Source organism: Psammomys obesus, unplaced genomic scaffold (genome assembly GCF_907164565.1).
Source record: "Psammomys obesus unplaced genomic scaffold, mPsaObe1.curated_primary_1811, whole genome shotgun sequence".
Lineage (NCBI taxonomy): Eukaryota > Metazoa > Chordata > Mammalia > Rodentia > Muridae > Psammomys > Psammomys obesus.
Window position 1 is genome coordinate 35297555 of NW_026585644.1, and position 27760 is coordinate 35325314.

The 27760-nt window shown below is 49.3% G+C and overlaps 1 protein-coding gene across 1 annotated transcript in view; it reads left to right on the forward strand.

Moving 5' to 3' along the window:
- Positions 1-23951, forward strand: part of Plb1 (phospholipase B1) — a 104602-nt gene extending 80651 nt beyond the window's left edge. The window contains exons 44-57 of the mRNA XM_055622056.1: positions 2806-2866; positions 3362-3420; positions 5774-5841; positions 6273-6316; positions 6529-6628; positions 9005-9056; positions 9954-10034; positions 11126-11191; positions 11592-11686; positions 12574-12652; positions 13760-13864; positions 14281-14376; positions 21412-21486; positions 22604-23951. Coding sequence (XP_055478031.1) covers positions 2806-2866; positions 3362-3420; positions 5774-5841; positions 6273-6316; positions 6529-6628; positions 9005-9056; positions 9954-10034; positions 11126-11191; positions 11592-11686; positions 12574-12652; positions 13760-13864; positions 14281-14376; positions 21412-21486; positions 22604-22807 — 1185 coding nt within the window. The 3' untranslated portion in view covers positions 22808-23951. The remainder of the gene's footprint in view (positions 1-2805; positions 2867-3361; positions 3421-5773; positions 5842-6272; positions 6317-6528; positions 6629-9004; positions 9057-9953; positions 10035-11125; positions 11192-11591; positions 11687-12573; positions 12653-13759; positions 13865-14280; positions 14377-21411; positions 21487-22603) is intronic.
- The last annotated feature ends 3809 nt before the right edge of the window (positions 23952-27760 follow it).

The following is a 27760-nucleotide window of genomic DNA, read 5'->3' on the forward strand; positions in this document are numbered from 1 at the left end:
CTGCTTGGAGAGCCAGAAAAGTCCAAGCGAAAGGATCAGAGAGCATAGACCCTGGGGGCAGGAGGTGAAGCTGAGTGTAAGTGAGGGGGGAGAAGGTCAGAGAGGCTGGAGTCAGGGCATGGGATGTGGTGAGTGAAGAGTGTGGGAGATGGGATGAAAGCAGTGCTCAGGGCCAGGACACACACAGCCTGCATGCCCAGGAATGGAGGTTAGGTTTCAGCTGGAGAGTGAAGGGAAGCCATGGGAGGTTTGAGGATTTGGTCTTTAAGAGACTGGCAGACGTCAGTGAGTGCTTTTCGAGATAGTGTTGCATGTAGTCCAGGCAGACCTAAAACTTGTCACGTGGCCAAGGATGACCTTGAACCCCTGATTCTCTTGCCTCCACCTCCCAGGTGCTGGGATTTTGGGTGTGTACCACCACACCTAGCTTTCGTTTAAGTCTATGTTTGGTTTTTGAAATATGCTATCACTGTGTTATAGCCTGGTCTCTAGTTCACAGTGATCCTCCTGCCTCCTAAATGCTGGGATTAGAGGCGGGAACCACTAAACCTAGAAGAAAGACCTTTCATAAGCCAACAGAAGCACTGAGACTAGCCCCTGTGGGAGTGCCAAGGAAGCGACAAGTGTACCGTCCTATTAAAGGGGCGGCTGGGAGCTCTGCCATCTTGGTAACCCAAAGGGGTCAGGCCCTGCTTGAACCAGTGACCGAATTCCTGTGTGACTGAGAAGTCTCGTCAGCCAGGCATTCATTTGTCCATTCCCCCTTCCTTATTGGATACTACTAGGAGCAGCACCCTGCTGAGTGCTGGATTGGCAGTGGTGAAGAGTGGGGCTGGGCCTGTTCTCCTGGATCTTCCTTCTCAGGGATCTTTTCTCCCACTCTTGGCAGACTTTAAAACTCAGGCTAGAAGGGTAGGTGTTTTAAAGTAGGCAATATCAACACCACCTCTTTTTTTTACAAAGGCAGGGTCCTGGGGGTTATTCTGGACCTACTTGGTATACACAGAGCAAAATGGCAGGACCCTGGGAAGCCCTGGTGACATGGTGTCTTCTACTCTGTGACAGGTGTGCATGCTCAGGTCTGATCTGTATGTTCAACCCACATAGAACATGCTTAACTATCAGAGATCTCTATGGTGCAAGATCTCTATGGCTCTAGAACTTGCTTTTGTTTTAAGTCGCACTTTTCCCAAGCACAGTGTTCCTGTCTGCCTGTTGTTAGCTTCCATAAAAGATCTCACCAGCCTGGCAAAATCACTGTGACCTGTTGAGCAGGCCCCTGGAATAAACTGATCTACTGGACTAAGCAAATGTTTAGGAGACCGATTGTCAAAGCCCCACCCAGCCACCCACATACCCACATGAAAGCCACACTTATGTTAAAGATTCTTTAAGGTTGATCCAAATTTCATGAGTGTAGAGAGTTAGAATGTGTGGATCCAGAGCCAATTCATCTTGTGCTTTTTTTTTTTTTTTTTTTAGTCCCCTTAGTAGCTATTCATTGTCTAATTCTGTGCTCAACCTAAATCCTTGTGATTATCAGGGGAAACTTTAAAAAAAAAAATACAGTGACTGGACAGGCGGACCACTTGCTTTCATGAGCACTAAAGCTAAAAATGTCATCAGGTAGCATCTGAGAGGACATTTTCCTTCCTCGCTGTAACTCAGACATCTGACGTTTCCATCAATGTACTTCTTTTGTTCTGTGACTATAAAAACTTCACAGAACCATTTCTACATTGGAACATGTTATTTGAGGCAACCTAAATCTATGTTCCTGGGCCATGGTCGCTCTATTCTCTCTTCTCTCTCTCTTTCTTCTGAAAAATCAACTTCCTCCCTCTGAGGCAAGAGTTGTGTTTTGATTGACAGTTAGCCTCCCTTCCTATGAGGTGAAAGCTGTGTTTAGATTGACAGTTTCTCCTCGGTGGCTGAGGGGGGGATGTCTTAAGAAGGCTTCTCTTCAGATGACCTTTCCAAGGCTTGGGCAGTCACTCACGCTTCGATAAAAATCAGTCAAACTTTTGTGGAGAGGCGCTACTGCACACCCAGCACGTATGTGGAGAACGTCGGTGTTTCAGCAGTCTCCTTGGATTGTCGTTTCTGTGCCTTCTCCCTCCTGCCACACTCACAGTGTGGCGGAGGCACCTGGAAAATCCACTCTGTGTTAGCGGCAAGGACGAGAGGAGCCACCAAGAGGGGCAGGTGTTCCTTTCTGCACATAGGAGGGGTCGATGGCTCTGGGTTAAATAGGCAGAAGGAGACACAGCTGCACAAGGAAGACGTGCAGAAGCCAGGAGCTTCACAATTACAAAACTTGAGTATTTTCCTAAAAATATTTTAACGGGTGGTTGTTTAGGCTCTAGCATCGTAATTAATGTCAATCAGCTTAATGTTAATAACACCCACCAAGGGACTCACGTTAGACATCTAAAATCTCTCCTGTTGGATGTGTAAATCTGTGTCCTTTGCAGAACTGCTTGTATGAATTCACTGTTTTCTCCCCTACTTTGAGGCTGTTGGCTCCATTCAGATGTAGATAAGTGAGGAAGGAAAGGCTGAGCCAGTGTGTGTGTGTGTGTGTGTGTGTGTGTGTGTATTCGTGTGTGTCTATGTGTATATGCGTGTATGTATGTGTATGCAAGCAGAAGCCCACTTCTAATCCCCTTTCTTTATACCTACTGCTAACTATTCCCCTTCTTAGAGCCCCTCTAGTGTGTATTTCTAGGGTCCCTGGCTGACTCTTTGGGTCCACCTCACCTGCATGCAAGTGATGGTCCTGTGTCGTTCTTCCTCCTGACTTAGAACTGGGGCAGTGACTTCCTGTGCACAGAGCAGAGTCCTTCCAGCAGTGTGCCCACCTCAGGTAAGTGGGACCACCACACCTCCTTCACCGAAGGGCCCCACAAAATGCCACGTCAGGTGAGAGGCCTGTAGGTGCACTCTAGAGCACCGAGCGGACTCTGCTGGTTCCATTGCGTGGTGGAGCTCAGTGCTTGGAGGCCCTGAGAAGCTGGTCTGCTGCCGCTGAGCCTCTCCCCTCGGTGATGCTTCTGTCCCTTTGGAGTTTCTACACAACTCCTCAGTCCTCCCTGATTGGTGAGACAGGTGCAGCCAGGGCTGTGGTCCAAGCTGCCTATTCTGTGTGATCCACACTGGAACGCTGCTGGACCACCCATAGGGAACTGGATGGTAGCCATCAAGCCCATGCCCTTCAGAGCCTTCTTGTTCTGAATGAATAGATGAGGCAGCACTGGTAAACCTTCGGCTGGAAACAGGCAACGGAGGGACCTGTGGGGTGGAGCAGACTCAGTGTAAAAGGCTGACAGCCACCAGCTCGCCTCTTGTCTGCCTCTCCTAGCCCACAAGCTCCGGCCGGCAGACATCAAGGTGGTGGCAGCACTGGGTGACGCTCTCACTGTGAGTACTGAGCCATGGGCCAGGGTAGGCCCCAAGGAGTTGGGCCTGGCTGTACAGTCAGCTCCTCCTCCTTCAGCACCAACTCTACATTCAGCAGGGAGTCCCTACCAGGCATGAAGCACGTTTCCCAGCCCCCATCTTCCTTGGTCCTACTTAAACTTCACCCCCGTGCACAAGGCCTCCATCCCCTCCCCTCCCCACTGCTCCCTGACATCTTGTCAGTATTATACACATGTCCAAACCTGCCTGAACTCAACACCATCCACCCAGTCCTAAGAGTGAAAGATACGACTTACACATTGCCCAGAGCCCCTGACCCCACCTAAGGACATGCTCCTCAGGGACAGAGGGAACCCCAACTTGGTCCTGGCACAGTTGCAGTAGCCCACTGTTTAGCTATTTTCGTGTGCACCACGCTCTCTCAGCAATTCTAAAAGGAAGAGCGAAGCAGTCATAGCCCTCTGGCGTAGAGAGCAAGAAACTGACGGGGGAGGAGAATCATGAGTGAAGAGGTGACATACAGGACTCTGAAAATGCATGTCCATTCCTGTGGAGACGAAACCACCCCACGCAGAAGTGAAGGCTTTTTAATTGCGGTGTGGACATGGGAAAGTAGTGAAGGGTGCTCACCAGGCCCCAGCAACCATGACTTCACCCCGGCGGGGCGAGGCATGGAAGCAGGGGAAATAGTTGATGTTAGTACATGCCGCAGACTGTCAGGACCACGATTCTTTCCTTTTCATTTTGTGAGCTGTGGGGAGGGCTCTCATTAAATAGTCCTGACTGGCTCTGACTGGCTCTGTAGCCAACCCAGGCTAGCCTTAATCTTCCAGCAAGCCTTAGCTTCTCAAGTGCTGGTATGATAGGCATATGCTACTAGGCCCAGCTGGGGCAATAGTTATTGTTTGAGAGAAGAGCTCAGGCTAGCCTCAGACTTCCTGAGGGTGACCTTAAACTCCTAATCCTCTTGCCTCTAACTCCAGAGTGCTGGGGTTATGGGCATACAACACCAAACCCAGTTTTATGCCATCCTGAGAACCAATCCTAGGTCAGGCATAGCAGGCATAGCATAGCTGAGATGTACCCCCAGCCTTGGGGCGAGGCTCCTGTGGTGAGATTAAGTTGTCTATCTTATTTCATCTTTTAAAGTTTTTTATTTGTTTATTTTTTTTTAATTTTTAATTTTGTTTTCAGTGATGTTTTGCCAGTGTTTGGGTGTTGTATCCCCAGGAACTGGAGGTACAGTTCTGAACTGCCATGTGGGTGCTGGAAATTGAACCTGGGTCCTCTGGAAGAGCAGCCCCAATGCTCTTAACTGCTGAGCCATCTCTCCAGCCCCTGTTTATTTTATTTTTTTAAATCTTTGTTTAACTCTCCGATTACTGTGAACATGTGTTACTTTGGTATATTTCAAAAGTAGAATGTGTCTTTTTTTTTTTTTTAATTAAGAAAAGTAAAAGATGGCAGCTCCAGAAATCTTCATAGAAAAGAAATTAGAAAGACAGAAGCAACAAAGGGAGGTGGGCTGCAGATTACGATGTCCCCACTGGAGAGGGGTTTGCCTCTGAAATGGAGGGGCTAGCAGGGAGAGAGGTGGTCAAAGATGGAAGAGAATGAACTAGAGGTTCCTGGGGCTGGGGAGGAGGAGGTTGAGCACTCCAGGAAAGGAGAAGGGAGGAGGGCAAGGACAGCAGAGCAGCTCAAGGCCCTCAGGCTTTGGAATGAGTGTCAGGTCGGTGTTCCTCCATCTGAGGCTTTGCACAGTCCGAAAGGTGGGAAAGGCCAGGAGGTGGTGGTGCACACCTATAATCCCAGCACTCAGGAGACACTTGGGCAGCAGAGGCAAGTAGATCTCTGAGTTCAAGGCTAGCTTGGTCTGCAGAGTTCCAGGACAGCCAGGGCTATACAGAGAAACCTTGTCTTGAAAAACAAACAACAAAACAAAAGAAAGTAGATGCTGGATTATGGTGTCCATATTGGAGTCAGTATTTTGTTTTAGACCCTGGACGTGTCAGAAGCAAATGGTGGAAGAGATATAGAGTACTTCCTGGTGGCAGGAAGGGAACATGTGGCCACCTTTGAGGTCAGATGTGATATCAGTGACTGTCTCCAAGGATGTGATGAACAGTGCAAGAGAAAGGACCTTTGCTGGGGAACGGGGAGGGTGTCAGAAAGAATCAGCAGAAGTCTGGGAGAGGAACTACAGCTGCAGATGTGTAGAAGCAGAGAAGAATGTGAAGCTTGCCTAGAAAAGGCCAACCTGAATACTGGCTGCGGCAGGCGGGATGCCCAGAGGCCCTCTAGCTGCACCACAGCATTGCAGTCTTTTTAAAGCTTTCTTTGCTTTTCACAGATAGCCACGGGAGCTCGACCAAGTGAGACCAACAACCAGAACACCCCCTGGAGGGGCCTATCTTGGAGGTAAGAGTGCTCTTGGCTCACTCTCTGTAGGTAATATTCCCCTAAAGAAGCCGGGCAGTGGTGGTGCACACCTTTAATCCCAGCTCTTGGAAGGCAGAAGCAGAGGCAGGCAGATCTCTGAGTTCCAGGCCAGCCTGGTTTACAGAGAGAATTCCAGGAAAGCCTGGGCTACACAGAGAAACCCTGTCTTGAAAAACAAAACAAACAAAAAGAGGTGTAGGAAGTGGGCTCCCCATCACATGCTCAGGGGTAAGCCTAGGTCCCCATGGTCCACCTCTGATATCCAAGGAGACCCTGTGAAGCTTGTGTTAGCCCTGAGGGTGGCCGGAGCAAAGCCCCCAGGCAGAATCTCCCTGGCCGGACTCCTGCCTTTGACAGCTTAGGAGGCGGTAGGTCAGCGCGACTTAGACAAGTTACTTTCTCTTCCCCAGCACTGGAGGAGATGGGACATTGGACATCCATACCACACTGCCCAGTAAGTACCACACCAGGAACCACAACCGTCGTAACACTCGCCAAGGCCAGGGCCTTGTGCCTAGAGTGGAGGAAAGAGGGAGCCATCTGCAGGGGAGGAACTCAGCCAGCCCCAGAGAGATAAGGACCCCTCTGCCACACACCTGTGCCTTCAAACTACATGCCCACCCCAGCTCCTTTCACCTGTGTTCTCTGCTTCATCCCTCTTCAAAGACATACTGAAGAAGTTCAACCCTTCCATCCTTGGATTCTCTACTGGCACCTTGGAGGAGACAGCAGGATTAAACATGGCAGAAGAAGGAGCCAGAGCTCAGTGAGTTGACTTGACGGGGGTGGGGGAGACCAGCAAAGAGATTAAGGTGGGAATTTGGAAGTGGCAAGTGGAACAGTGAGTGTTTAGGACCCTATCTGGACCCAGATGGGTCATAACCTCAGCACACAGAGCGTCCCCTTTATGCTGGGCCTGCACCAAACGTCATGTGGATTATCTCCTGTAATCCTCACACCCTTGGACACAGGTACTATGATGTGGGCGTTGGGGCCGGAGCACTTCTAGGTCACCTAGAAAGTTAGAAAAGGACCTAGGTCAGGCGGTTCCTGAACGTAGCTCTGACCACTGCACGGTTAAAGAGGCAAGAGCCCATCTACTTCTACATGAGCAGGCTCTGTCCCTGCTGACTCCAGTTCTGCCTCCTGTCCCTCAGGGACATGAGTCACACTTGCAGAGTGGCCTGCAGCATCAGACACCTCCGTTCTCTTCCTCTGCTTTTCTGTGTCTTGCCTCATATCCTTGAATTAAAAAAAAAAAAAAGAAAAAGAGCTGTATTTTGACACTAGAGAGTTATATGTCAGGGCCCTTCAAATAGCACGACAGTGGTTTGTTTTCACTGGGCTCTCAGTTGTTGACAGCAACCCAGGTAATTAAAGCTGAAATGCCTGACCAGGTTCATTGATTTCCTGCACGGAGCAGAGCGTGCTGGGTATTTGCTTTGCAGGAGGATTGCTGCTGCGTTCTTGTCACCAGGGAGACGGCACAGGCTTGAGTCACTCTGCTTACAGAGAACACTTCTTTTGGAAGCCTAACCTGGGCCCAGGGCTCAGCTTGAATCTCAGTGCCACAGAGGTTGTTCCTCAGTGTTACGTGAGGAAGGGCTTATTTGTCCACGGAACACTATGCCCTGTGGACCATTATCCTAGCACCCAGTGACCGTTAGGATGCCTGTCACGAGCATGGAGCCCGGGCTTTGCTCACCGGGGCCTGGCTCCTCAGTCTGTTAGTGCTCCCACTCTTCCTCCTCCTCTCCCCTTCTCTTTGGAAGGTGGGGGTGGTATGGATGTGTGTGTGGGGGGGGTGCATTCAGATACATGCGCATACCTGTGCTCCTGCTAGTAGAGGCGAGAGGACACCGTCACATTCTTCTCAATAACTCACCGCCTTAATTTTTTAAAAAGATTTACTTTTGTGTACATGTGTGTGCACGTGCTCACGCATACCCGTGGAGGCCAGAAGAGAAGTTTGGAATGCCCGGAGCTGGAGATACAGGTGGCTGTAGCTGCCTGGCATGGGGAATGGGTGCTCATCCTCTGCAAGCAAAACTTTTTAACTCTCCAGCCCTCTAATCTTATTACGTGCGTGGCATGCGTGTGGTATGTGCGATGTGTTGTGGCGTACACATGGGAGGAACACGGTCATGTCTGAGAGTCCTCTCTCCTTCTATCATGGCTTCCGGGTCTCAGGCACAGGTTTTCAGGCTTCTTTGTAGCATCACTCACTGAGCCAACTCACTGCCCTCCCCACCTTGTATGCTGAGACCTAGAGCTAACCGATAGAGCTAGTCAGCTGGCTAGTGACCTTCGAGGGTGAACCGTCTCCTCCTCAGCAGTGAGCTCAAAGGAGCTCACAGGTGCCTGCCTTTTACATGGGTACTGGGGATTCATACTGCACTCCTCATGCTTACACAGCAGGCCCTTTCCCCACTGAGCATCTCCCCGGCCTCCCACCCGCCCCTTTCCTCCATTCCCTTCTCTTACTGCCTTACTTAGCATCCCTGCCTGAGCAGAGGCAGTGGCGGAAGGTAGCTGACACCTGTAGGCATCACTTGTGTCCAGTATGTGTGGGAGGGAACAAAGGTGAGCTGTTGACGTAAGTGAGGTTTGAGAATCGTTCTCTTTGCCTTATTTCTACTCTGTCATTTATCGGTGTGGAGAAGTATGAGTTCACCCTAAGAGAGAGAGAGAGAGAGAGCCCATGAGGAAGAGTTTGAGTCCCCAGCACCCATATAAGAGCCAGGCACACAGAGGTCAGATCTTCTGTGTTCAAATCTTCACTCAGAATCCTGCCGGCTGTGTGACCTTGGCCAAGTAGCTTAGCTCTCTGAGCCTTGGTTTTCTCCTCTATAATGAGGGTAACCATAGTTCTGAGTGTCTCTCAGAACTGTCATAAGATTAAAGGAAAGAATTTAATATGGCATATAGTCCACATGTATACAAAAGTCTGCCGTTATTGGGATATTTAGTTTCTAAGTCTTATTCAACAGCTAATTCCCCTTCCATTAATCAACAAGCAAAAATGCTCTTAGCATCTGTGTTACTAAGAGCTAACAGACTCAAAAGGTAAGCTCCTTGCCCTGAAAGAATTTCATGGAGTTAGCCCTTCCAGAGCCCAGCTTAGGGTCTCCTTTCTCCCTAGGGACATGCCGGCCCAGGCTCAGGCCCTGGTGGAGAGAATGAGAAGCACACCTGTAAGTACAGACTCACCCCCCCATTCCCCCTCCCCCAAAAAAGTTGCTCTCCACTTTAACTGGGGAGTTGCGGGACCTGATGGACCCTTGGTTGTCCCGACAGCTTGCCTTCAGCCCATCTTCAAGGGAGTTCACAAGAGCATTGCCTGGCAGGCACCCTGCCCCAGGGCTGACTGCAGGAGGGCAAGGTGAAACAGGGAACTGGCCAAGATCACAGGCCTTGGGCCCTTTATCCAAGAGCTGGCTTCCCAGAGCCCTCTTACATAAACACAAAATTCTAAAAATAGGCTGCCCGTTCCAATCCTTCCCCCTGCACCCTCTCCAACCCCCCAGAATCTCACTTGCACTTTTTTCTAATGCTCTGTTCTTGTGCTGTGGACTCCAGCTCCTGGAGAGACTCCTTTTAAGGTGGAGGCTGAGTGAGGAGCCACAGCTCCAAAGCCTTCCTGAACCTACCCCCCCCATACCCGTGCTGACCCTGCTGGGTTCTCCCTCCGTGAACCCAGGCCCCAAAAGCCCTGATACTGTCTTGAAGCTCCATCATTTGACACAGACTCCTTTGAACACCTCAGGTCACATTTGAGGAGCGTGATAACTCATAAAGCCTTTCAAGAGCTTGAGGAAATGTGGGCCACATCCACTCTAGCCCTTTAAGAGGATGTCAGGGGAGAAAGCAGCCTGAGCAGATAACACACACCGGCACACACACCCACTTCTTACAGGGGAGCTCCCACCATCTCAGGGCAGCATGATAATGGAGGAGACCCCCCCACATAAACACCTCATACTTTGTGTGACACAAGAAATGCGAAGGTATCTAAAAAAGCTGACGCAGTAGCATGGCTGGTATCCCCAGCAATTGTCCCCAGATCTTAAACTCAAGATTTGTCCCCTCAGACAATCAACCTAGAGGAAGACTGGAAGCTGGTGACGCTCTTCATTGGAAGCAACGACCTGTGTCATTACTGTGAGAATCCGGTGAGCCCCCAACTAATCCCACTGGGGTCCTGAGGATGAAATCACTGGCCCCCATTGCCTTCCTTACCTTGGGCTCTGACTCAGGCCCTCCCCTTTTGAGTTTTGTGCTAGCCTAGGCTCCAGGTGACTGAATCTACCCAGGCAGCCTCTGGTTCACACACTTAGCTTTTCCGAAGTGGCTCGCCGCCAACTCAGAACAAAGGTCTAGCTCAGCCTTCACACACTGAGGTGATGGCCTCTTTGGGGTCATACAGATGGTACTTTCTCATAGATAGGTGGCCAGTGGTTCTCTGTCTTGTGCCTGCTTGGAGTTTGCCCTCTCTTGGAGAGGGAGGTAATACAATCTTCTAGGTAGAATTGGAAAAAAAAAAAATTGAACCAAACTTGAGAGTGTCCTTGCTGCTCTTCAGGACCATGTTAAGTTAACCAACCAACCCCAGCCAGCTGGCCTGGGAGCTGACCCCATTCCTGATGTGTCTCTGTAGGGAAACATGTCCAGACTTACAAGCCTTTGGAAACTGCACCTTTCAGGATACATCTTGTTCTAAGCTGGGGACATCCTGTATTTTATTTGGCCAGGAAAAGGCAGCTGCCAGGACTCTGAAGATGTGGTAGAATGTTTGGCAGATGTGGGGGTGGCAGGCAGCTCGTAGCCCTGGATGGATCACAGAGAACAAGCAGCAAGAGGCTGCTGGTTATCTTGCCTCATACAGGCTCAGCTCTTCTAGACTCTTCTCTCAGTCCTTTCCCTTTCTGCCCAGAACTGGGAGTCTGGGGTGCACGAGAAGAACCTAACCCCTGGGGCTTTCAATGTTGCTTGGTCCGGAATTGTGGGGCTCATTGGGAACCAGAAGACACCCTGAACTACCCGTGGATACATGGTGTAGGGAAATGCCCCTCTGGGGCCCAACACATGTGCCCCTTGGGTAAAGAGTTTTATCTCTGTTTCTGAGAGATGTATTCATGAGAAAGAACACCAGCAGGTCCACGCAAGAAGGTGGGGCTCTTGGGGACAGGAGTCACTCGGTTCATCCTCTAATTTGTCCTCCCAGAATGGAAGGCTTAAGGAGAGCCTCCTTTTCCCTTCACAGGAGAACCACTCAACCGAGGAATATGTCAAGCATGTCCAGCGCGCTTTGGATATCCTCTATGAGGAGGTAGGAGCGCGTAGTGAGCAGCCCATTCCCTGGTGCTTTCTGCTGCCATGTGTGAACGGCCCCTCCTTGGCTGCTTCTAGGCAGTTGTATTTAATTCTCTGCAAAACAGCTTCTAACTGACTTGGAAGCTGGACAGTGGCATGGCCAAGAGAGCTCCCGCTGGAGCCAGCTGGCCTGGGTTTGAAGGCAACCACTGTGGTTTTTATTAGTGCTGGGAATTCTCTGGGTCTCAGCTCTTCTGCCTGATGAAGTGGGACACTAAAGAGTTGGTGCAGTGTCCCTCCTTGGGCATCTGTTTCTTCTTTGGTAATATTGGGGAGATTTGAAGACTGTCCTCCATCCAGGCTTCTTCCCCACGCCCACCTCGAACTCACGCAACCCATCCCTGTGCTTCCTGCAGCTTCCGAGGGTTTTCATCAATGTGGTGGAGGTCATGGAACTGGCTGGCCTGCACGAAGGCGAAGGCGGGAAATGCGCCATGCCACTGGCAGTTCAGTAAGTGTGCAGCGCAAGGCTGCCTGGGGCAGGCAGGGCTCCTAGGCACACTAGGAGGAAAATACCAAGGGCAGGGCCGGAAGCCAGGGACTTAGCAAACACATGGAAGTGCCTAGAGAGCCGCATGCCACTCCAGTCCCTGGATGTTAGTCTCTTTTTCCATAAAATGAGACATGCCCAGTAGCCGATACGGCAACCTAGCACTCCTGCTCCCAAGGTCCACGCTGGCAAGTCTACTCTCCACAGAAAACCGTGAGCTTCAGGAATGTCTCGAGATTCCCTGAAACTCTGGCTCTGCTGCTGAGGAACAACTGGACATGAACCCACAGCCTCCCCAGAGCTCTGAGTACTTTCCTATAAAATAGGATAAACCTGGGCTGGAGAGATGGTGGTTAAGAGCACTGGCTGCCCTTTCAAAGGACCTGGGTTCGATTCCCAGCACCCACATGACAGCTCACAACTGAGCCCTGTTTCAAGGGATCTGGCACCTTCACAGACATACATGCAGGCAAAACCACCAATACACATAAAATAAAAATAAATCTTAAAATAGGAATAAATCTTCCCCCAAAGCAACATCAATAGAAAACCCATGTATGGGGCTAGAACAGGCTCTCACCACCACCCAACAGTGCCAAAACTTGGGGCCAAAACCTTCAATCTGCACTTTTACCATCCCAGCCATAGCCCACCTTTCTGACCTCATTCCTGAATTAGGGCTCTGTGACTTTGGACCCCAGTATTGTAGGTGTACTTGTGTGTCATGCCCCGCCCACCCCATTCCACCTCCACTGAGTGGCATAGGCTGCACCCTGTGGGCAGAAACTCCTGTCAGGAGGGCACAGCTGGGCTAATGAAGCCTCAACACAAAATTTCTTGTCTCATAGGAACAACTGCAGTTGCTTGAAACACTTTCAAAGCCCCACGGCGATGCAGAAGCTGAAGAAGGTGAACTGGGACCTCCAGGTGAGCCTTGATGCTTTCTTCCTCCTGTGGACTCCTGTGCTCCCTGAGTGAGGACTCAGAACTTGTGTGTTCACCAGGGGTTGGCCGAGAGCAAGCGGCAGCTCCCTCAGAGGAGGTCCTATTCCCTTAAAGTATCTATCCGGGGGAAAGATGGCATGGAGGTTCCAAAGGGGCAGCTGGGAGAAACCCAGCCCCCTGGCCCAGGGTCAGCCCCGAGCAAATAACAGTTTTAGCCTTCAGAGTGGATGTCACACAGCAGAGGGCATCGCTAACCTCCAACCTTTGTGAGAGGAAGGGTTAACGTACCTGGCTCTCACTTGTGTCCATTTTCCCCACCCCGTGAACAAAAACACCGTCCTAAGGACGTTTGTTTCCTCCCCTAACACTCCTGCATGTCGGGGTACCATTGTTCCCTTTTGGGACAAGCCCACCCAAAGCCTTGCTGCAAAGCAATCCCTCTTCACAGGCAAGTAATCTTCCCCTTAGAAGCCCTCCACCCCACTCCCTCTTCACCTCAGTGGACCTTCCCGGATCAAGTTAGGAGGTAGGCCTGCAACCGACGAACCTTCAAGCTATCTGTGTCTCTCTTGTCTTCCCCCCTTGTCTCCATTTACCAGATGAATCACAAAATCCTTAGAATGGGTGCATCTGGTTTAACCCTTCTATATTCCATGTTTTGATACTGAACTCCAAAACCCATGGGCTGTCTACCGCTGCCATCCTAAATTCTTAGGCATTTTCGGAGAGCTGATGAGGTAGATGCTCCCCATGTGAATTAGGTCTCACCGGCTCCTTGACGCAGCGGGGACAGCGAGGCCCGTGCCCAATGCTACACATCAGTGGCTTAGACTTAGCCTCTTAGGATAAAATAGAGCCTGTGAATAGAGAACTTCTCTAGGCAGGGCCCGACCCTCTCAGCCAGCACAGGACTCTAAGAGGTGGGTGTCCCTTACAAGCGGGAGGAATCTATGTGTGGGCCAGCAGAGGCCCTTTAAGGAAGTCTCTTTAGTCTAGGGTGGATCCCCTCCCGTCACCACCGACCCAGGGCAGCTGAAGTAGCCCCTGGCTAGCCTTTCCCGCTGGGTTGAGCGCCCTCTCCATCCACAGAGCGGCCTCTCCGCGCTCTCCTGCCAGCACCAGTACACGCAGCGCGAGGACTTCGCAGTTGTCTCGCAGCCTTTCTTCCGGAATACCCTTGTCCCACTGAATGAGGTAAGCCGCAGCTGCTCCTAGAGAGCTTGTGAATAGGCCCTCGTTTTCATTGCATTGCTCCAGGAAGCTTCCTAAAGGTGTGTGTGTGTGTGTGAGAGAGAGAGAGTATGATTAGAACTTAGAAAGTTTAGGAAATAATGAATTTAATAGTAACAATAGAGTTAATAAGGATCAAGCACCCTTCTATGTCACCCCCCCAACTCCAGAAAGGAAATCTTTCATTTTCAGGACAGGGATGGGCTGGGAAGCTATAATTCATGTTTGCTTTAAACACACACACACACACACACACACACACACCAGGAGATTTTTCCATCCGTGTCTGAAGCAGGTGGAAGGGGAACTGCTGTGTCCCCTGCTGGGAGGGGAGACAGGCAGCTGTGTCCAGATGTTAACCTCTTTGTCTCTGCTCACAGCGTGGGGGCATGGACCTCACCTTCTTCTCCGAAGACTGTCTCCACTTCTCAGAACGTGGCCATGCTGAAATGGCCATTGGCCTCTGGAACAACATGGTAAGTGGGAGTGCTCCCAAGGGAGCACCCTAAAACTGTTGGCTCAGTCCCTCAAGAGGACAAAGTACTGATATGGCTTCTTTTCCCCTAATGCTCAACTAATAAACCTAGTGAATGTGTGTGCCAGCACACAGGGTAGGGCATACCCTGCGCCCTCATTCTCAGCCCCCACAGCGCTGGGCTACAGGCACATACAATCATGCCTTCCTTCCTTCCTTCCTTCCTTTCCAGGGTTCTGGGAATTTGAATTCATGTCCTCAGGCTTAGCATGAGCTAATAGCAAGCTCTTACCCTCAGAGCCACCTGCTCAGCCCCTAATACAGACTTTTCTTATATCTGAGTGTGGAAACATACAGAGATCAGAGGACAAATGTGGGTGTCAGTTCTCTCCTTCCGCTGTGGGTTCTAGAGATCAAGTTCAGATCATCCCTCTCGGATAGCCAGTGTTTTAGTCACTGAAGCTATATCGCTGCCCGACCCGTTGCGATAAAGATGTTTTAAGAGATTTGTTTATTGTATGTATGCACATTCCACAGTGTAGATGTGGTGGTCGGAGCAATTGTAGGAGTCAATTCTCTTCTACCATGTGGTTTCTGGGCCTCAAACTCAGGTCATCAGGCTTGCCTGCAAGCACCTTTACTTATACACACGCACCCTTTAAAAAGGTAGGGCGTGTGTAGGTATCTACACACATTTGCACACTCATTATGATAGTTCCTAGGCATTGCAAAGAGAGTAGCTTTGCAATCAGACTGAGTAAGACTGGATGAGGGAACCAGCTGTGCGTCCTTGGACACATGCTCTCTCTGCTCACCTGTCTCAACATCTGGGAAATAACGATACAGGATACACAGAGTCAGCACAAAAATCAGTTTAGATAAACCCTCTCAGTATGCAGTCTCAGCATCTCCAACTAGTATGTCTATAGACACTAGAGAGGCAGCATCCGTGCAGGCTGGTCTCCCAGGTGGAGACCTCTTCCAGTCCTTTTCACTTGAGGAAGAGAGCGCCTGTGAGATGAACATGCATTCCTGCTGTCCTTGTGACTTGCCCACCCTCCCTGATGCCTGCCTCATCTGGCTCAGAGCAAATGATGCGCTTTTGCAGTCTTTGATCTAGGTTCCAATGCAACCCAACACCCACCTGGCCTGCATGTTTCCCCTGGTGACTGAACCATCGACACCCCTGGTCTTTATTGCATTTTCAGGCCTGGAGTGTCTGTGTCAACCACCCCTGGGCAAATATTCCCACGCTTGTCAGCAACCCCATGCTGCCTGGTGCCTTCCTCAGCTGACTCACAATACTGACTTTCTCCCTAGCTACAACACCTCCTCTCTAGCAACCAGAGTGGCGCGTAAGCCTGTTTAACTGCAGACTCTGCTTTCCTCCACTCCTGTTGTCTTTGAGGTTTTCCTCCCATTGACATCATCTGTCGGCCCAACTCCACAACCTTCCACTGTACTCTTTCAGCACGGGATACTAAATCGCCGTCAAAAAGATCTTTTGAGTTTCCCTGCACCTGCCTCCTCATCTTATCTTGATTTTCTTGGTTCTTGTAGCCCAGGCTGGCCTGATACTCCTGATTCTGCTTCCCAATGCCAGAGTTATAACTGTATCTGGCTTTGGTGTGTGCGTGTGTGTTATTGTTTCCTTACTGGGTATTGAACCCAGGGCATTACACATACTTTGTAAGCTCTCTGCCACTAAGCTATGTCCCTGGGTCTCTCTTCAGTCTTTAGTTTTATTTCTTAAACAGAATATCACTATGCCTCGACTAGCCTTGAGCTCACTATGTAATGTGGGCAGACTTTCTCTGCCTCAGTCTTCCAAGGGAGACGGTAGTTGCACAAGATTTTTGTTTAATCAGAGTTTATAGGCCATAATTCCTGAAACTAGTTCTGTTTCTTTGTTTTAAAGGACAAAACTGCCCTTCAATGACTAAGTCCCTTTTAATATCTCTCCATGGAATGGGGATCTATTTCCTGTCTTGTGTTCCCCAAAGATCTTAGGGGAATCCACTTCCTTCAAGAGCCAGGAAAAGCAAAGTGCTTGCTCTCCCCTTCCCAGCCTTTCCATCAAACCACATCTGCTTATAGCTGGGACTCTTCACGGTCTTCTGAGGCTCCATGGCCAGACTGATGCTCAAACATGACCAAGCCCATTGGTCTCTGCTGTAAGGATTAACAGCATGGTTCTTGCTTTCTTTTCTAAAGCTGTCAGTGTTCTTTCCATTCACCCAGGTGAGAAAGTTTTGTTCCATGAGATCAGGCAGAAGGGTTTTAAATGTAAAAACAAAAACTAAAATACTGGGAACACAAGACAGCTGTGGTTCCCCAGACATGCCGCAAACTAAAAGAAAGAAAGCTGAACTAAAACCACCCGAGTCCCTTGTCCTATATAATTTAAGGGAATAATTACAGAGTCCTATGTTTTCATCCCTAACCATCTCAGACACACGGCTCTCAAATCCTGCCAACTCTCCAATCGTCGTCTTACCAGAATGTCACCCCTAGAGTCACAGCAAAGAAATAACAGGCTGTTAGAGCTGGAACAGATCTGAGAGGTCACCCAGCCAGAGCAGGCTGTAACTAAGAGCATGAGACGGAGAGGCTGTGCCCAGCCTCACACAGCCGGTCAGCGGCTTAGCAGAAACAGGCGTCCCTGTTTGCCACGTCTTCCTCTGGGGCCCAGCCATAATACCAACCTCCCTCCCTCCTGCTCCCAACCTGATAGGCACATATATAGCCAGTGAATTCATGTCTCCTAATTAGAGTCCTATGACATAGTGTCTGCAGCTTTGGCTGATGTCCCCAGGGCGCTCTGCAGGAGCAACACATGCGCTTTAAGTCACTGTCACTGTGTCTCTTGTGTCTCCTGGCTTAATGATCCACAGTTCTTCCTCTGGAGACCGTGCAAAGGTCAAGACCAGGAGGAGTTTCTCCCCTTCTGAGACCTGTTCCACCACGGCTACACAGTCCCCTTTTTTACAACCTTACGCCGGTAGTAGTCAAATCTCCTCCTACCTAGCATCCCTTCAGACTCACAGCCCCCATACCACAGTTCTCAGCACTGGCTATATATGAGACTCCTCTGGAGCCTTCAGGGGCTGAGCCATCCCCCCAGACCATCCTCTGGTGACCGCCACTTGGGCAAGCTCTTGTGTCTCTAAGGATGCTCCACCCATGGATTTCCTGAGACCCAACAAATCTACCCTGGAGGGAAGAGTATACTAGAGTCGCCCAAAAAGGTACATACTACAGTTTTTGTAGCAGCACTACACACATCATAACCCCAAGCTGGAAACTTCACAGATGTCCACCAACAAACTGTTGTACACGCATAAGCTGGAGTATTTTGCCACAGCAGACTCCAACAGCATATGTACGCCCGCTCACCTACCTCAGAGGCAAGCAGCTCACTGAAAGGCTCCAGAAGTTAGTGTTGTTTTTCGTGATGGTCTGTCTCTCTTTGGGTGGTGAGTAGGATTGAGGAAGGTGCGGGAGGTACTGGTCATATTCTGGTTCTTGGTTACCCTGCTGGTGTGTTCTCTATCGTAATGATCAGCTGCTTATTTGTGATGTGTCCTTCTCATTTCCGTGAGCCTCCATAAATCGTACTTCTAAAATACAGCAACGAGCTGGAGACGCCTTGCCATCTGGCTTAAGAGTGCATACTGCTCTTGCAGAGATCCCAGGTTCAGTTCCCAGCCATGTCGGATGGTGTCTTCGTTAGGTTTCTATTCCTGCTGTAAAATGCCATGACCAAGAGCAACTTGGAGAGAAAGCGTTTATTTCAGCCTTTCGTTCCACAGCACAGTTTATCAATAAAGGAAGCCAGAGCATGAATGTAAGCAGGAACCTAAAGGCAGTAACTGAAGCAGAGGCCATGGCGGAATGCTGCTCCCTGGCTTTCTCAGCCTGCTTTCTTACATCATCCAGGACCACTTGCCCAAGAGGAGCACTGCCCACATCACTCACTCATTAGGAAAACGCACCATGGCCTTACCCACAGTCCAGTCTCAATGGAGGCATTTTCTCAATTGTGGGTCCCTCTTCTCAGTTAACTATATCATGTGTCAAACTGACCAAAACAAAACAAAACAACTATCCAGCACAGGCAGTTTACAATTGCCTGTAACTCCAAGGAGGTCTGCTGCCCTTTACTGGCCTCTAAGAGCAAGTGTTCTCATGTGCTCATACCCACGCACGGGTACACATCATATATAGATCACATATGTACATATACATATTCGCAACTGATAATCTGTCTTTTGTTGAGAACCAACAGGAAGAGGAAACCAATAGGCTCATTGAACTCACAAGGTCACAGTAATAAAGAAATATCAAATAAAGAATTCCTAAGCGGAGGGCCCCGACTGGCCATGGCAAGCAAACTGGTCTAGGCCTGACGGGGAGATGCCCGCGTGCTGGGATTAAAGTCATGTGCCACCATACTGGTCTAGACCTAGCACTTTCTAAAGGAGCCCCCAAGAGTTCCTTCAAGGTGTGAAAGAAACCCTGACCAGCTCACCCCCTGCCCACAACCTTCTAAGGCTTCCACCTTCCAAAGAAAGGTGACAGGTCAGACACTGTTGCCATAGTATACGAGACTTTTTGGGATTTGGCCCCAGTTCCTCCTCCAGCCACCATGCTAGGTAGCTCCTGTCTACCTAGCAGTTTGGCTGGCAATACCTGCTCCACCCATGCATTTTTACGCCATCCTTTTACCTTGAGTTTTTTTTTTTTTTTTTTTTTTTTCCTCCCCCTCCTTGCCTAGTCTAAACATTCAAGAGGCCAGCTACCACAGCGACCTCCCAGGACAGGCCAGTGGCTGCCAGCTCCATTGCACCTTGCCACTCCCTGAGATGGGCTGTGTCATTGGTACCCCACAGTGCCTGTGTTAGGAAAGGTAGGTTCTAGGAAAAACAACTCCACTTCCTGGGGCTGCTTCAAGTCTTTTCCCTTGTTAGCATTTTCATTCAAGTCCTACAGACTTTCATTTCTCTAGCCACTCATCAAACAATTACCCAGCATTACTACTTGGTAGGTACCAGGTGCTGGAAACTTAACAGAATAAAGAATTCCCCTGCTCTCACCGGGTGTGAATAGTGTAGCCAGGGAAAGACAGATGATAAACAAGTTAGACAGGTAACACAAGGTCATATATACCCAACCACTTAGGGCTTTACAAGAAGAAAAGCAGGGAGGTGAGACAGAGGATAGTGATGAGGAAGAAACAGCCTCGCTGAGGGCATTTGAATAGAATGTTAAGAGGCTGCCAAGCAGGCAGAGGTCTGGACCACAGTGTTCCAGGAAGAAGAAATAGGACCCATGTGTCTTGGAGTCAGGAATGAACTTGAAACTTCTGAGGACATACAAGCCAGTGTGATGCTCCAGACGTCAGGACCCGGGGTCAGAAGGACAGGCAAGGGCCGTGTTCCCAGCTGTTTTAAACAGGGAGCTGACATGGTCCTGTTTGTCCTCTAGCCACTGTGCAGACATGAGCTGGGATCAAAGATAAAAGATAGGATGAGCAGAACGGAGCTGGGACCAGGATGACAGCCACGGAGGAGTGTTGTGGTCACTTAGGATGTATTTAAAACTGGCCGAAGGAGGTGACTAGGAAGGGCTTCTGGCTTTGGGGTCTGAGACACCGAACAGAAGGTCAGATAGCAAAAGAGACCTCTCCTTGGAAGTTGTGTTCTGTTTCAGACATGGTAAAATGGTGGAGGGAAATCGGGGCAGGTGAAGGAAGGGAGCAGACAGAGTGGAGGCACTCTGGAGAGAACCAACAGGAAGAGGAAATCCGCAGGTTCATTGAACCCACAGGGCCACAGTAAGTTTTCAGAACATCCCCGGGAAGCAGGCAACTTGACTGGTAGCCTTCATTCTGTCCCTAGTGGTTCTGTTCGCTCGAGCACAGTTGTGTTTCCTTGGCTCTAACAAAGCAGAAATAGAGCGCTACACCCAGAACCTACCCCAGTTCCTACATGCGTCCATGTTATCATTTTTCTGGAGGCCCTAAAATAAGTGTCCTAAAAGACCCACCACAGCTAATACCAGCCATCCTGCTGTCTTGGAGAAGGCAACTAACTGGCTGGCCCTGAATGGTCACTGTTTGCTGAGCCATGGTTCAGACATCTGACCACCGTGCTATGTCACCTCTCCCATACCCAGGGACATTCACCTCCTCTGAGTTCCTAAGAAATGGGTGTGGAGGGCATTCAGACAGCAGTGAGATCACGGCCCACGTCTGTCACCAGCATGGAGAGAGTGTTCACTCCCCGAATGGTCAGGGATTGGTGACCAGCAACAGGACCCGAAGCAGGCCACACAGTGCATCGAGGCCAGACCAGTTCAGAGTGACAGAGCTTTTCTTCCCCTTGGGGCACAAGTCTAGGAGAAGCTCTGGCCTCATGTCGCTGGGTTGGGGGGATAGCAGCTTACTGCTCCTTCTCAGAGCCTGATATGGGAGCATTTAGCAGCACCCCACCGAACCACAGCTGCTCCCTGGGATATTTCAAGTAAATGTTTTCATCTGTGTGACAACTCGTAAAGTGGCTCCAGTAAGATTCCAGTTTCTTAAGGTTGACAAGCCAAGTGTAGTAAGGATGTCATGGTAACCAATATGCTTTCAAAGTTCTCCTGAAACTGACTAGCCACGCACACTTGGAGGAGTTGGTAAATATGATCACCATTTTATAAAATTGAAGAGACAGTGTCTGCCATCACAGCCACCCACGGGTGGAGAGGCAGTGGGCATTCTGGTCCTAGCTCTTCAAGAGATTCACTGTGGGATGATCGTTCTGTCATGGGGCCATGGTGTCCTGGATAAATCTCAGGGGTCCTGCCCTGTTCAGACAGACATTTCTCCCTGTGAGTCAAAAAACAGCTCCTGCTCCGGCCAGAGATGCTGTGCTGTGAGGTGGATCTTAACAAGTTCCTGGCCTTTGGAAACCACCCTTCCAAAAGATCATTCCACGTAAGCCAGCTCCCGACTTTCTATACAGTCACGGTATCCTTTTTCTCTTTCCAGCTGGAACCAGTGGGCCGGAAGACAACCTCCAACAACTTCACATACAGCCGAACCAAACTCAAGTGTCCCTCACCTGTGAGTGAACATGAAGACCCTACCTGCCGTAGGCTGCCTGGATTGTGGGGGCGGGACTTGAACACACTGCCACTCTCTGCATCCCAGCTTCCTCTTCTGACTGACACAAAATAGGGGAGGGAGGAGCCAACAACTCCAGTGGCGGAGAGGTCATGCTGGAAAGCAGTCTAGGGAGTACTGTCTAGATGCTTACACTATTCATTACTTCACAAGGAGTTGAGCAGCCTGGGCTAAGCCCTACACTAGCAGCTCAGGGATGGGAGGTGAGAATGAAGATCCCATCTGTTCCCGGAGTCCAGGCTCCTGTCCTTCCTCTCCTGGACCATTGACCAGATGTCCACCTGTCCCTCCAGCTCTCTTCTTCTGCTTCTCTATCATCCTCCACTTGCTTCTAGACACTGAATGGCTGTCCTGGAAAGTAACTCCAGTCTCATCAAGGATGTTGAAATCCTTAGCGGGTCACCACCCCCACTATTACACCCTCCACACCCTAAGCAAATGGACCCACTTCCCAGATGAGTCCCACTGGTGTGTGTGTGTGTTTTACTTCTGTTCACTGCTGACTTTGTCTGTAGAGATGTCCACCTCCTTCTGACCCCATTGCTCTCTTATTCCCTGGGATCCTCTTCTATCTTATCTTCTTCTACTGCTCCTGCCTCCAAATGTAGCCCTCTATTGACCTCCCTCTTCTGTTTGTACCAGGCTCCTTTATAATGTGGTTCTTTCTGTACATTCTTCCTGGGCAATGAGAGGATATCCTACCTCGGTCCTTAGGTGCTCATCATAGCTCCTCAGGGCCATGCAGCAGTTTGTTTACTAAAAAAGAAGGTGGGCTCAGATGTACCCAAGACTCTTCCAACAGTAGCTTACCAGCGCCCACCTTTCAAGATCATATTTGAAAGGAAATGCTGGTGATCCACCAAAGGAAGGTTACAGCTGGGTGTTGGCTACTTGAGAGACCCATCTTCACACAGAAGGCTCAGGCCAATGTGAAGAAAGAGGACTTACAACGAGGATACACTAGAAATATGCATGAGGTCATTGCACTCTTTCAGAGATGGGACTTGGATGGGTGGATAGAGCCCTTAACCTCTGATTTTCCTGCTTCCTCCCCCAGGCAAGCCCTTTCCTCTACACCCTTCGGAACAGTCAGCTGCTCCCAGACCAGGCTGAAGAAACCTCCAAGGTGCTATACTGGCCAGTGCTAGTGGCGGCAATAGGCGGCCTGGTAGTTGGCATCCTTGGAGTGATGCTGTGGAGAACCATGAGACACTCCAGAAAAGGGGATCTCCCTGCAAATCCGAACACTGCTGCCTTCTAGGACCCTGAGCGATCTTCATCCACATTCCCAGCACCACTCCTCACCTAGCCTTCAGCTGCACCAGCCCTGGACACTAGGGCCAGCCTTGCTTCCGTACCTAGAGCCCTCAGAAGCCAGAGCAACTGCCACAGCTCTTAGGAACTGGGCCGCTTCCAGGTTTATACAAGGCCAGGGCCTTTACTGAAAGACTGTTTTATTCTTAGCTTAGCCTGCTCCTTGTCCTCACCCTCTATCCGATGCATATACAGGTGTGGTAGCCAGAGGATCTTGGGTCCTATACCAGGCAAGGTTGCCTGGGGGATAAGACCAGAGTCCAGACTGGTGCTGTCCAGCTCCATCACAGCCCTATGACAAGCCTCTCTTCACTCACCAGCCCCACAGCTTCAAAAGGAAAGAACATTGGTTGCTTGATGGTGGCTGGAGTCTGGGGCTGACTGGCCACTGTTGTGTCTCACCCAACACACAGGTGTGCATTCAACACCTGTTTTGCTTCGTGCCCAGGACAATGGGAGCATTGCAGTGGCTCCTAGGCTATACATGTCTCAGCCGGGCTGGGAAGACAAACCCCTTCCAAAGAAGAGGAGGCTCTATGATAATGTAGTTGATACTGGTACATGTGTCTGATTGCTCAGGGAGTTTTCCCTCAAAGAAGAGTGTGCCATTTTGGAAGAAAAATATGTTGGGATATGAATTATGTCATGTCCCCTCCGCATGGTTTTCAGATGGCACTATTTTTAGATGACTACTAGTTCTGTGTCAGCTAATACCTGAGAGAAACCTGGATTAAATCTGAAAATACAAATCATTGGTCGGGGGCAAGGCCAGAGCTGTGTGCCTCATATGCGTTCTCCCTCTTATTCTGTACAAAACCCCAGAGAGGGCACTTTGAAAATGGTGGTGGTGATCATCAACACTGCATGTGTACTAAATGCTGAGGAGTTCTTTCTAAAAACGCGTGTGCCGTGAGAATTTCACCTCAAGGGAAACCAACAAGAATCCAGGAGGTTGGCGTGATCATTTTCATGTTCAGCATCTCTATGCGACCAAAGCATGGGGTGACAATACAAGTTAGAACCCCCAGCATACAAACCACATTTTTCTTATATCAGCTTCTCGATATAATTGGATTGCTTGGCTCACAGCACTTTTGAGAAGCAGGTTCTACAAAGGTACTTTGTTATCTTAGAATACTGCACAAATGAAAACATGTTGTCCTTTTTAGTAAAGGACTGAGGCAAAGCCCATATTGCTGTATAAGAGACCCAGAGATGGGCCCATGATGATACTGGGCAGTAACCTCAGGGACGAAGACTGGGAATTCATCGCCTCCTTTTGGAAAGACCGATAAGAAGGGTCGCATCAGTTTCTGTTTCTCAGTTTCTTCTTTTTTCACTATGAAAAGCATACCATCCCCTGTTCATTCTGTGAACTAGACAGTGCTGTGACTGAGTCAGCACATCCCCCAGGTGCTTGTAGTTTGAGATAACTTCACAACAAAGACAGCCTATTAAATCTAAGAATTCCAGGCCATGTGCCATCCTTTTCTTTCTTCCAGCCTTCATTCCTCTTTCAGTCCCAACTCTAGAGAACACCTGACTCAAAAACCTGACACATTCAGCACCAACATGGCAGTTCAAGTGGAAAATTCCACACCTGGCCCCATATGATGGGTTCCAATGAAAACATAGGTCTGTTGAAACAGTATGGCGTAATCTGCAGACTATCCATCCACCTGAAACAAAAGTGGCTCTCATTTTTAGATTTGGGTTCCTCAGGGCATCTCAACTACATGTATACAAATACTCAAAAATGAAAGAATCTGAAACATTCAGATCCCATGTGTTTTGGATGAGGGACATGGGACCGAAGGTGTGCCATGTCCTTTTAGGTAAACAGCCCAGTTAGGACTATGCCCAAAGCCACACCATGAACAAAGCCAATAATTTCCAGGGAAGCTGCGCTCTGTAGTATACCCCACAGAGGGTTTTTAATTCATAAAGGAAAGATTAGGGTGGATTAAACCTAGTCAAAAATCCTTCAGCAAGGCTTTTGGAACGTTAATTGAGCTTTGAAAGATGGAGAGATGATCTTGTTAGAAGCCCAGGGGGAATAGTGCCATTAAGAGTGGTAATCCCACATAGAGAAAAGGATGTGCCTGGTCTGTAGGAGAGGTGATAACTAGGAAAATGAGTCAGCCACTCGGAGGACCACTGTTGAAAAGGCAAGCAGTGATTTTGTGGTTATGATGGTGGTAGTATCGTCAGGCTGCCTCTGATTTGGGACTATAAGTGATAGTGGAAAAGTTCATTCAAAGGAAGTGTTCTAAAGAATGTTGCAGTTTGGGGCTGTCACTCAGATGGCAGAGTGTTTGCCTGGCATAAGTGAAGCCCAGGGTTGACTCCCCAGCGCCATATAAGCCAGAAGTGATGGCACACAGCTACAGAAAGTACAGACAGGGGAATCAGAATTTCCAGATCATCCTTAACTATATAGTGATTTCAAAACAAGCCTGGGCTTCATGAGACCTTAAAGGGAGAGATGGTGGGGGCGTAAGAAAGAGGAGAAAAGAAAAGAATATTGACATTATTCTAGCATTAGACCACACAGGCACCCTAGTGCATAATGACGAAGCCGTGCCACTTCCTGTCATCACCTTCTTCTTTCAGAGAAAGAAACTAACATTCAGGGAAGAGGGAATTGACCCAGTTATGTTTTCACTACACAGTGAAACATTAATGCACAAGAATAACTTCAAAACAGAAAATGACCAACAAGTCCAGCCATGAATTGAACCCAACTGCAAATGAATAGTCTGTAAAAATCAAATAAAAATCTAGAAAAGTGGGACATGACTAAAATAATGACAGCTCTCTTGTTCCCCTGGGCAGAAGAACTCACCCGATTAATAAGCTGTGACTTTAAAAATTAACTTCAGAGTAAGATTTGTAGCTAATCTTTTCATAAGCAAATGAAACAATCTCTGTAAGTGAGAATCAGGTGTGGCCATTGGACCCAGGACATTTTACCTGTCACAGCACTGAAGAAGGATCACAGATGTGTTACGTAATGACAAGCAGGTTCTGAGATCACAGAGTATGCTTACACAAGCTTAGATGGTATGAGCCAACCAAGAAATACAGCAAAGCTGGTACAATTCTATGTGCTAGTATGTTGGGTGGCCAAACTCGGGGTCCAGGAATAAAAGGAGGGTGGGCTCTCACTCCTGAGCCCTGAAACCTCCCCTCGGATTCAGCTGCCTTCCATGCCCGTTGTCAAGGAACTTTAAAATACAACCATTCAGAGACTGGTTGGAGGTTAAGTTTACTTGTAGAATTGATTTCTAAGGTGGTAATGGGTCTTAGAGTTGGTGGCAAGCTCTGCCAGGTGTTCTAAGCTGCCCCATAGAGATGAATCCATCCTAGCTAGACCAACTACATGGATCATAAGGCTTAGTGAAAAATTACCATACAGGGCCCTTTGTGAAAAACTGATGAAGAATTTTGAAACAGCAACAGGATTCAACCAAAGAGGAGGTGCTTCTGGGCCGACTCACCGGTTATACACCCACAAAGCTGGCCACGCCTAGACCATTTAGCCACAGAGCGACAGGCCATCACTGTACCTCACGTCCCCTTTATATTCAGGACTGATTGGCAGGTGAAAGGGGTTCACCTTCTAGAGAGAAAGGTACCTAGACTCGGGCAGAGCCTAGAAGGCAAGCCTGCAGGGCGGCTACGTTTTTTTCCACTTGCTGGGAAAACAGCTCAAAGCACATCTCTGGGGACTGGTTAAGGATCAATGATAACATCATTACGTACAGAGGCTCAGTTTTGACCTTTCTTCTCTGGTTCTATTCTTGTAGTTTTACACAGCAGGGCACAGGACCAGGCTCTCTATGGAACTGAAATCCCCTTAACACACGAGGAAACCCGAGCAACTTCCTAATTTATCCAGAAGGACGGCCCGCCTACTTCCAAAAGGCATGGTGGGTGCTGTGAATGCCCAATCCTGTGGGCATTCCTGCCATGACTCGGGCTTTGTGTGGCTGTTGTGGGTGCGTGGGACAGTCTGAGGGAAGGCGAGGGACACTGCTTGGCACATGGGGCTCACTCTGGGTAGTAGTCATGGGGGGGTACTTCAATTTCCTATTTTATTTGATTGCCTTTGTCTGCTGCTGTTCACTGCTTGGGCGCTGCCATCCTCCTCGAGTTGATACTGATGCTCTTGCCATAACAAAAACACCTGGGTCAACTGTGTCCCACCCCATCCTCCAGGCAGCCACAGGCCTGCATCAAAGGGATGGGAATCTGGTTTGGGGGTCCTGATGTCTCCACTATGCACCACCCAGCAAATACCCCTAACACATGTACCCCAATATAAAATGTATATCTATATCTTTGGGGGTGAAGGTTGAGAGAGGGTTTCCCTGTGTAGCCTTGGCTGTCCTGGACTCACTTTGTACACCAGGCTGGCCTCAAACTCACAAAGACTGGCCTGCCCTCTGCCTCCCTGAGTGCCGGGATTACAGGTGTGTGCCACCACACCCAGCTGGTGGAATTAGCATTTTAATGGAATAGATTTCACTATGTTTTAAAACCAACTAACCTTTCCAATTTTGATTTCCAAGATTGTTGTAGCTGGACAGATTCCTTAGCTGGGTAGCCACAATTGTCCCTTGTTGGTTAGCAGAATTACAATTCTCATGCAATTCTCCAGAGACTTGCTAAAGTGCCTCCCTGAATTATTAGCCTTCTGCCCAGTGTCTGCTTGCTTGGGAGGAGGGACAAGCGAGCTGACTGAAAGATTTCTCATTTTTGCTAAAAAGCTTCAGAAGCCCCACAGTTATTCTTCCTTTTGAATTTTATTTCATTTTTGTACTGGGGGTTGAACCAAGGGCCTTATACTTCACACACACACACACACACACACACACACACACACACACACACACAC